General features: G+C 35.2%; 1 protein-coding gene across 2 annotated transcripts in view; it reads right to left on the reverse strand.

The window, feature by feature from the left end:
• Positions 1–1,242: 1,242 nt before the first annotated feature.
• Positions 1,243–10,912, reverse strand: part of LOC107557073 (actin filament-associated protein 1-like 1) — a 22,540-nt gene continuing 12,870 nt past the window's right edge. The window contains exons 2-19 of one of the 2 annotated variants that reach the window (XM_016240390.1): positions 9,805–9,930; positions 9,430–9,513; positions 9,078–9,166; positions 8,698–8,809; positions 8,519–8,617; positions 8,220–8,431; positions 7,950–8,129; positions 6,943–7,035; positions 6,732–6,810; positions 5,286–5,441; positions 4,971–5,182; positions 4,738–4,883; positions 4,546–4,618; positions 3,435–3,534; positions 2,943–3,110; positions 1,747–1,922; positions 1,531–1,659; positions 1,243–1,378 (exon numbers count right to left, since the gene is read on the reverse strand). In XM_016240390.1, coding sequence (XP_016095876.1) covers positions 1,352–1,378; positions 1,531–1,659; positions 1,747–1,922; positions 2,943–3,110; positions 3,435–3,534; positions 4,546–4,618; positions 4,738–4,883; positions 4,971–5,182; positions 5,286–5,441; positions 6,732–6,810; positions 6,943–7,035; positions 7,950–8,129; positions 8,220–8,431; positions 8,519–8,617; positions 8,698–8,809; positions 9,078–9,166; positions 9,430–9,513; positions 9,805–9,930 — 2,261 coding nt within the window. In that variant the 3' untranslated portion in view covers positions 1,243–1,351. Of the gene's footprint in view, positions 1,379–1,530; positions 1,660–1,746; positions 1,923–2,942; positions 3,111–3,434; positions 3,538–4,545; positions 4,619–4,737; positions 4,884–4,970; positions 5,183–5,285; positions 5,442–6,731; positions 6,811–6,942; positions 7,036–7,949; positions 8,130–8,219; positions 8,432–8,518; positions 8,618–8,697; positions 8,810–9,077; positions 9,167–9,429; positions 9,514–9,804; positions 9,931–10,912 lie in introns of both variants that reach the window. The other variant, XM_016240389.1, reaches the window with a different exon arrangement.

Genomic DNA, 10,912 nt, shown 5'->3' on the forward strand with positions numbered 1-10,912 from the left:
TCAGTGAGTCGATTCACTCAAACAACTCTGAATCTCGCGTTCCTGGTTTTGAAAAGAACTGAAATCTTGCATCTACGGCAACTTATCTTTTATTATAAAACCATCCATTCTGACTGGTGTTTTTGTTCTTCTGTATTGTATTTGACTGATTTAATATTTTACTAAACACGATAATCTGCTTCAGGGGGTTGTAAACCTTTTGTGCCCCAGGCAAGGACCACCCAGCCTGCTCAAAGACCCCCTAATATAAAATGGTAATTTTATCTGTAGCACTGTATACAATAATTAACAGACCCCCAGTTGACTACCCTGGATCTGCTTGATATATGATTATATGTTGATGAATGCTGTTAAGCCCATGACTTTCCCCCCAGTTCACAACTTTTAGAAGCAAAGCCCATTTTAGTTGATGTTATTAGAGTGTAATTCACAATCAAAACTAAAAAAAAAGACATTTGCTTAAATAAACAAAACTCCAAAAAAGCCATTTTTGAACACACTTTTAATTCAAGAAATGACCTAGATGTTGCAAAGAAAAAAAAAACAATGATTATTTTCTTTAGACTGCTTTTATGCGCAAAATAGAAATAAATACATCTGGTAAATTAAGTGCCCTAGTGTTAACAAACGGGGAAATCATTTGAATGCAATGCAGTTCAGTTTCACATAACATATAAAAGAGCGAGATATTAACACTGTTCTCAAAACTGCACAAAGAAATCAGCAGGAAGGCCACATCAGTATCCTGTGGCAGAATATATTAAGATGTGAAAAGACAATTTTCATAGAATTCAGGCACCTATTTAACACTTATATTAAACAAACAGGTGTTTATAAAACACTTTGTTTCCTGAACATTCCCTTATCCTTGCCATCTTCATGCAATTTTTATTTAACGTTCATTTTTATTTACAGGCTACCATCAAATATACGATGAACTGTCCCTTGCATAAGTGCAGTGTAGTGGACAGAAGGCATGATCACAGATACAATCTCTTCTTCGCTTTAAAGGAATAGTTTAACCAAAAATGAAAATTGCTGAAAATGTTCTCATGTCCTTATGTACTCCAGATGAAGTCGTGTGGATTACTTGTGGATTATTGTGATGTTTTTAGCAGATGTTTAAACTCTCATGCTGACGGCACCCATTCACTGCAGAGGAGCTGTTGGTGAGCAAGTGATGTAATGCTTAATTTCTTCAAATTTGTTACGATGAAGAAACAAACTCATCTACATCTTGGATGGTCTGAGGGTGAGTTAATGTTTAGCATATTTTTATTTTTGGGTGAACTATTCCTTTAACACTCCCTCTTAAACAAATCCTCAGACTCTCCTGATGACAATGCTATAATTACATCACTTTCTTTGACTCCCATTCCTAAATACAAAATAAATAAAACAGAAAGAACAGAATAAAAAAAGATAAGAATAAAACAAAAAAGAAAAGAATAAAACAGGTATTATTGTTGACAGTTACACATCTCAAGCATCACCATGTGTGTTTCATCGAATATCTGTGTAACCGTATACCTTGGCTTTCTGCATGACATTTCCTTTGGTGGATGCATAGATGGAAGGGGGGCGTTTCTTCATTTGAGATGCACAGTTGACCGGCACAATGGCACCATTGTAAATATTTTCCTTTTTTTTAACCGGAACCTAGAGGTATTAAGATATAAATAAATGTTACCGTAGAATCAAGTTCATCTGAGGGAAAAGCATATTACAAGTCAAGAATGCAGCTACCTTAATGGTGGGTTTGCTTTCCACAGGCGCCCCCAGCATTCCTCCAGTAAGAGACTTTTTCAGTTTCTCCTTCACCTCCGTAAGTCGCAGCTCCAGGTCCACTCGCTCAGCTTCCTTCTGCCGGCAGCTTTCCTCCAGCTGGGCCAGATGCTGCTCCATGGCTTTCTGCTGTTTATCTGATGCACACATGTACACTGCTGTTCAAAAGTTTGGGATCAGTAAGATTTTTTAATTTGTTTTAAAGAAGACTCTTCTGCTCATCAAGGCTGCATTTATTTGACCAAAAATACAGAAAAAACAGTAATATTGTAAAATATTATTACCATTTAAAATAAGGGTTTTCTATTTTAATATACTTTAAAATGTAATTTATTTCTGTGATGCAAAGCTGAATTTTCACCATCATTACTCCAGTCTTCAGTGTCACATGATCCTTCAGAAATCGTTCCAATAAGCTGATTTATTATCAGCGTTGGAGACAGTTGTGCTGCTTCTTTTTTTTTTGGAACCCGTGATACTTTTTTCAAGATTTCTGATGAATAAAGTAAAAAAAATAACAGCATTTATTTAAAATAGAATTTTTTACTGAAATAGTCTTTATTACTGAATAAAAGCATTTCTTTCCAAAAAAAAGAAAGAAAAAAATACTGACCCCAAACTTTTGAATAGTAGTGTATATTGTTACAAAATATTTATATTTAGAATAAATGCTGTTCTTTTTAACTTATTATTCATCAAATAATCCTTACAAAAGCATCACAGTTTCCAAAAAAAATATTAAGCAGCAAAACTGTTATAATATTGATAATAAATGAGCATACTGGAATAATTTCTGAAGGATCATGTGACACTGAAATAATGATGCTGAAAATTCAGCTTTGCATCACATGAATAAATTATATTTTAAAGTATATTAAAATAGAAAAGTATTATTTTAAATTGCAATAATATTTCACAATATTACTGTTTTTTTTCTGTATTTCTGATCAAATTAATGCAGCCTTGATGAGCAAAAGAGACTTCTTTTAAAAACATTACAAATCTTACTGATCCAAAACTTTTGAATGGCAGTGTACAAAACATATAACATTAAATTAACAACATAACTGTGGATATTGTCAGTAGGTGGAGCCAAATACTGCAAAAATGGTAACAGACCACCATTGATTAACAGTCAAACCAGTCAATTCTCTCACCAGTCGCCTTTTTCAGCTCTTCCTTCACCACCCTCTTTTCTGAGCGCAGTGACAACAGGTTCTTCTTGATTACTTCTTTTTCTTTCTCGAGCTGCTCTTTCTCATTGAGATACCGTCGTGCATCTTCTTCTGCCCTCGTCTTTCCATATTTACCATAGTGATTCACAGCTACAACACAAAAATAAGACAGAATTGGTCATAAATGGCATTTAATCAATAAAGCTATGATTGTGTTTGTATATATGTCTAGATCAGGGATCCTCAAATCTGACCCACGAGATCCACTTTCCTGCAGAGTTTAGCTCTAGCCCTAATCAAACACACCTGAGCATGCTAATCAATGTCTTCAGGATCATTAGAAAATCACAGGTAGGTGAGTTTGATCAGGGTTGGAGCTAAACTCTGCAGCGCATTGGCCCTCCAGGGCAAGAGTTGAAAGCATCAACCAAAAAAAAAAGAAAAAAAAGTGATTTTCCAGTGGAAACAAATTACAGGAACCGTGTCGCTTCACTGTGATCTGTGTGTCACCCTTGGCTGTATCCACACTGGACATAGAGGAATAACGCTTCAGTTTAGACTGATTGTCATCTACCTGCTGGTGGAAGAGAGACAGAGTAGAGGGGGGAAATGAGGAGTAATTACAGCTTGTGTGGCAACAAAACAAAATGTAAACACTTTTTGTTAACTTCTTGGTTTTCAGTATGATAGTATTTACTTCAGCATTACTCAATGTGCTTATTTAGGGATTTCCTGAAAAGTTCCTTTTTAAAAGGAACATGCTTGCAATGACAGAATATTAGTAGCTGACTAGACATAACAAAGACTGTTGCATAACTTAACCACCCAACAAAGAAAGAAATGGTACGACAAAAACATTTTAGAGAATAAACAAGAGAAAATAAATATTTGTTGCTGCCTTTCGGACTAATTCGGAAAATGAACTAAAACTCTGAGAGAACTGTGGTTATTCTCCAGTTAACTCCAGAAACAACACCTAACTTGGCTGAAACATTCTTTTCAAATGTCATAAAAATCTCTAAGTAAAATCTGACACACAGCAAAAATTATCAGTTTTCATTATACTCTTTGATCATGAACGCCAAGTATGTACATTATTGATCAAATGTTTGGGATCAGTAAATAAAAAAAAAACAATTTATTGAAAAAAAACTCATTATGCTCAACAAGGCATTTATTTGATAATAAGTAAAAATAGCAATATTGTGAAATGTTATTACAATTAACTTTTCAATCTGAATATATTTCAAAATGTGATTTATTGCTGTAATGGAAAAGCTGAATTTTCAGCATGATTACTCCAGGCTTTAGTGTCACATGATCCTTCAGAAGTCATTTCTTATTATTATCAATGCTGCTGTTTAATAATTTTGTGGAAACAGTGATATTTTATTCAGGATTTTTTTATGAAAAACTCAAACAGCATTTATTTGAAATAGAATAGTCTTTACTCTTTACTGTTGCTGAGGGGTGTGATTTTACAAAACACCACAAAATAATTGTTACTAAAAATTTTAATTCAATCCAATTTAAATAAATAAATGTTTAATTCATATAGTGATATATTTTCAACTTAACACCTTACCAACACACTTTCATAAGGTACTTCATCATAAGTCCGTGGATCTGTGGAGGCGCTGCTAGAGGAGGTCGCCCACCTATGGCATGAAAAATGTAATAAAACAAGAATTAGCATGAAAATACCACAAATCTGTGAGTGAACTACTTTACACATTCCAATTGGAACAGGCTAAATATCTTCAGTTCTACTACTCACAGAAAAGAGTGTCGTGCTGCGTTCTGGATGCTGCTGATGGTGTCCACATCCACATAGTCATAATGCAATGCCTGAGGGGTGGTAGCGCTGCCTGCTTCAGCCAACAAAACCCCCAGCCAGTGGCCCATCTCCATAGAACAGCTCGCCTAAGGTTGATTATAGACACAGCATTTACCCATATGCTTTTTTAAATGAAACATCTTACAATGTAACAGAAGATCCATAGTTTTTACCTCCAGGGCGGCCACTTCTATGCTCGCTCGCATGATGCGGAAGGCAAAAGGATGTTTAGGTCCAAGACCAGGTAAGACTTCTACACCATGGAGGGCTAAAGCACTCACATGGGTGTGAATGTCCCCTCTGTCCTTATGGAGATACAGAGTCCCATTCCTCACACAACACCAGCGCTCCTTCCAACACTGGTTGACCAGGACATTCAAGTAACCTAGCAAAAGACAAGAAACCCTCAGAAACTTGCAGGAAAGTCTCAAAATATGAAAATGATCAACAGCTAATCACAAAGGAAAGGTGGATTTATGCCCCCTCACCACAACGGGGATTGTCATCCAGGTGGGAAAGCGTGTTGGTTTCGCCCGGCAAGGGCGGCTTCTTCTTGGAAAGACTGATAATGCGGTTGATTTTCCTGCCAGCGGCTCGACTCATAGATCCAGTCAGCTCAGAGAATGTCCCTTTTTTGCCCTTCCCTACAGGAAGAAGCACAGGAAGCATCATAAGAGGATGCATTTAGTGCAAGGACAAGACACATAACAAATGTTTGGATTCTATTTACGAAGATGCCTTTGACTTCCTTTGTTTGCAATGTTGAGGGGAAAAAACAGCATACTTAAGTGTATAGCTGTTTCTTGCAGCAATGAGATTTCAAGTGTTTTTATGCATGCTTTAAATCAAGATCCATCTGTAACACTTGAAAAGTGAACTTAACTTAACAAGGGATGTGCGCTATTGAAATCCTGAAATCTAAAAGTGCCCAACCTTAGTTTTAAAATGAAATGATTAAAAAAAGAACTCTGGACGATACAAATAAACCAATAATTATTTTCATGTTTTGGACAATAACCAATAAATGGCTGAATGGCTAATTCTATACTATTTTGTCCAAATAAATCAATATTAAACATTAAAACATTATAAAAAAAATTATAAAATCAATCATTTGAAATGTTACACGTGAATTTAGGGTTCAAGACAATATAAAGTACTGCATAAAAGACTTTGCACACTTTTTTGCAAAAGAATTTCCATGACTTTTTACTAAATTACTAATACATTTTTTTTTAAATTAATTTCCTTTTTGAACTTAATGAAATTATGGGTGCACATTATTAGATGATACCAATAAGACGATAACTATTTTCATGTTTTGGGCGATCACTGGTAAATGGTCGATATTAATATTCTATACTATTTTGTATAAATAAAAATAAAATATTACAAACTAAAATCAATAGTTTTAAATGCAATTGAATTTAGGCATCACAACATTATAATATACAGTATGAAAATTATATAATCATTTTGAGATTTACTAAAATAACATTTAACAATTTAACAATTATTAGTGCTTTAAAAATGTAACTTTAAGTGAGTTTTAGATGACAGAAAAGGTCATCCAAATGTAAAAATAGAGGAAATGAACATGGACAGTTAATTTCAATATCGGCCAATCATGATCAATAAAAAACTATTTCTAACTTTGGCTGATATTCCATTAAGTACCAATATAATGTGTATGCCAATACAAAACCTAAAAAGCAAGAAAAGATGGATGTGACTCATTAAAAAGGACAAACTTCAAGCCTCAGGACACATCAAAGACACAGGAAGTACTGCACCGAGCAGCTACATCCTTCCTAATGCCATTGTTTCAGCGTGACATCACAGAAGTAACAAGAGGAAACGTTCCACACCTGGAACACCGACTCTGACCCCAAAAGCATTCGCTAAGCAAAGAAGCTGATCGTTTGTATCCGTACCGTTCTCACAGATCTCACGGGTAACGTCTCCATTGGCTGCGCTGTCAGAATCAGAAATTTGTTTATCTGGTGCCATCATCTGCAATAACCGGGGAAGAAGACAGAGCAATTATATGGATCATCACCACACTGGTCAATATTGTAAGAGTTTAGCCGTAGTGTACTCTGGGCTAGCATCTGGGCAGGATGCTAGTAATCTGTTCAGCCTTACCTTATCCAGCTCTAGTTTTCGCAGTATCATCGGAGAGGATGAACTCTCTTTTCCATTAATGTTGTTTGCCAGGTTACTTACTTCCTGAATGACCTACATAGTTTTAACAGAAGAGATTCATGCAACTAATAAAATAAAATAAAATCTGTCAGAACCAGATTTATTCTGATCCATGATACCACGACACACATGATAAAACTGAAAACAGTCAGAACATTAACGGGAATAAGCTTACAAGAATTATTGCTATACAGTGATCAGTTTTGATTCTGATTGGTCAAATAATTTTGCATAATGAGCCCTAAATGCTGTATCATTGTTAAAGAAAAATCTCACAGTTTTCGACTAATTAATCTCCAATATTCTGTCATTTTTGATTACCAAATTACTTGTTTTTAAATAACTTCATAGATACTGTACTATCAAAGATACATTTCTAGACAAAGAGATATTTCAGAGTTGAGCATCAGCGTTGTTATTGCTAACCAAAATTAAAACGATTAAAAATTTTGGCATGAAGCTGAAATAAAATAAAAATTAAAAACTTCAATTTAGAAATGTGGCCTAGGCAACTAACTGAAACTGAAGTATTGAAAAAACTAAAACCGAAATATAAATACAATAAAGGTAAATACAAATATGAAAAAAATAATAACAAATGACAAAAGCAAATAAAAAAAAATTACTAAAACGTAAACTATAATTAAAACGAAAGCTGAAAATATTAAAATAAAAGCTAATTAAAATGTTAACAAATACTATAATAGTATATGTAAATAATACTAAAATAACACTGAGCATAAGTAGAAATCATTACTACTAGACTTTTTTAAGATTGTATTAATTTCAAGGACTTTTTCACTTTTTCCAGGTTTTCCACAACAATGGGAACCCTGGATTTCCTACATAACTGTGCATGACTTGCTTCTCACATATTAAAATCATTAAACTCATTTATTTAGTTAGTAAATAGCCATTATATTATGTCATATATTGCGATGAAGCACCTTGAGCCAGCTCTCGGCCTGTTCTTTGCTCTGTACAGCCAGCACTAGTGCCTCTCCTCCCAGCATGGAGAAACGAAGCTCATGCTTCTTGCGGCGTCCATCTTTAGGCACATAGATGACATTGCAGAGATTCAGGGGGAGGTCAACGTGTGGAGAGCGATCTTTGGGATTCTTGAAGCACTGTGGAGAATAAACGCTATGTTTAGAGCTTGCCGAATTGATCAGATGTCAGATTGTCTCCCTTCTTTTAACAGTTCCAGTGCGATTCACCTGAAGTCTGTTCTCACGAATGATTATTAGCTGCTTAGCCCATTGACCGAAGCGTTTCTTGCGAAGCAGGAAGGCGCATTTGCGGCAGTCTTTCATTTGACCGACTGGACTCTCCTCTGAGGGCCATTGGTGCGTCCTCTCTCTGCCTTTAGTTTCGTCATCCTCTTCATCGTAGGATTCATAAGAACTGCTGAGTGCATCTGAATCATTGTCTGTTGACATCAACAACTATTAAAACTCTATACAAATGTAGCACATTTTCATAGGCACAAGTATAAAAAACAGCACAGGTTCCTTACAGGAGTTTTTGCTGGCCCCGTTTAGACGAGTAGTTGGGTAATTGTTGTCAGCGTCTTCATAATAAGCATCCTCTATTGAGTTTGGAGGGCTGGAGTTGTCTGGTAAATAAGCACACTGTGTTAGGTTTCATAACTGTCTGTTATTTTGCCATCTTAGGCTTGAATGTGTTTGCACGTACTGCGAGTAGTTATATACTGGGGTGCTGTGCCCGGTCCAAGCGGGACAGCTTCTTCATAGTAATCATCAGGAGGAGGTGTGGTAGGGAGGTGAGGGGGTGTGTCTGTGGGACTCTTACAAAACAAAACCAAAAATTATTCAATTTAAATTTGCATGTTTAAAATAAAATTATTTTCTGTCTAAAACACTATTAAATTAGCTTTTAATTATTCTCGTTTGGCATACACTGACTGTGAAAAGTACATTTATTCCTTAATACATTTATTTATTAATACAATTTATTAATTTATTAATACAATTATTAAGTTCTTTAAAAGACCTACTAGTCCCACACTTTTGAACGGTAGCGTATGTTTTTGTATTTGATACATATTCTTTTACCGATTTTGTGGGTGGGTGCTTGGACGCCTCCTCTTGCTCCACATCTTTCGTCTCTTCAGGCGAGTCCCTGAGATCCTGCAGGTCACAGTCTGAGAACAAACATCAAAACTGAACAATTACAAACACATGCAATACATATGACATCCTGGGAATATGATTAAAACAAAGCTGCCATTCTTTCTGCTATTTTTAGCAGCAACTGCAAGTTTTGATGTGTTACAATGTTTTATGTGATGTTTCACAAAACTGTTGTATAAATACAGAAAGAAATATGTTATTTGCTATAAGGAATTTCATTATTTTCACAAAAAATGTAATGTTCAGGTCTTAGTAAATACAGCAATAAACTCACCAAATTCTTCAAACAATGATTCAACAAAGCTGGTACCATTTCCATAGAGAGACGCGTTCATGTATATGAAGTCCGATCCATTCACTACAAAATAAATAAACAAATAATTTAATTAATTAGCAAAGTGTGTTTTACCCTTCATACATAAATTCTTACATGAAATACAACAGAGGACATCAATCATAACATACACTTTATTCCTATAATTTTTTTAGAGTAAACTTTTTAGGAATCATTTTTAGACCTTTTCTTTAGAGTAATTTTGCTGCCTGAAATACTTTGACATTGCTATAATTATTTATGTGTGAATCTCTTTAGCGAGGCCTTGGCCAAGCATTTCTGCTCAGCTGTTATGTATTTGCTGCTCAATCTCACCGGATGGCTGCAGCTGTTTGACCAAGTTTCTGACCACACTCATCTTCTCTGCCGTGGCTGAACTCACACTCTCGTTCTCCAGCAGCTTGAGAAGCAAACTCAGCTCCTTTACCAGGTCCTCCATACCTGCACAGAGATTCAAGACAAGGACAGGATCAGTGACCAGAAACATGTTTGCAGAAGCTGAAATGGGAAAGTCACTAGTGCTCTTAAGATTTGTGAACCCCATTGCACTTACATACATCAGATGATCTAAATACTTAAGCAACTTTCATTTATTTTCTAATCATGTTGCTAGGAGTGACTGGGCATTTCCATTCAGCCCATTTGAGCTTTTTAAAATCCGTCATGAGGTAGGCCTCAGCTGTTGGACATCTGATTTCTTTGGCTGTTTGTTGAGGAAACCTTGCCAAAAGGCCAAACATGATATCCCAAAGGTTTAATGTAATAAATAAGCAAAGATAGGTGTATGATCTGAATTGATTTCTTATGGTAGCACTCTTCCAAATCAGTGCACAGTGAACAATAGCTGCACTGTTATGAATGGCCTAACAAACACAGGAAACAAGAAACCCCCTTAAGAGAAACAACATTTTAAGAAAGTCCTGGATTAAGCATTCACGTATACATTTACATTTACATTTAGTCATTTAGCAGACGCTTTTATCCAAAGCGACTTACAAATTAGGACAATAAAAGCAGTCAAAACTAACAAAAGAGCAACAATATATAAGTGCAAATGACAATTCTCGGTTAGCCTCACGCAGCACACGTAGCAAGGTGTATATATGTATATATATATATATACATATATATATTATACACACATATACACACACACACACACACACACACACAAACAAAGAAAAACAAGTAGATAGAATAGAAGAAAATAGAAAGCTAGTGTTTGTTTTTTGTTGTTTTTTTAAATAAAGAATAATAAGAAAAAGATAAATATAGATAAAGTAGAATTAAAATAGAATAGAAAGTGTTAGCGTTAGAGGGTCAAATAAAGGTGGAACAGATGTGTTTTTAGTCGTTTCTTGAAGATGGCTAAGGACTGCTCGGATTGATTTGGGCAGGTCATTCCACCAGGAGGGAACAGTTA

The sequence above is a fragment of the Sinocyclocheilus grahami genome, unplaced genomic scaffold (genome assembly GCF_001515645.1).
Source record: "Sinocyclocheilus grahami isolate Dianchi unplaced genomic scaffold, SAMN03320097.WGS_v1.1 scaffold588.1, whole genome shotgun sequence".
Classification (NCBI taxonomy): Eukaryota; Metazoa; Chordata; class Actinopteri; order Cypriniformes; family Cyprinidae; genus Sinocyclocheilus; species Sinocyclocheilus grahami.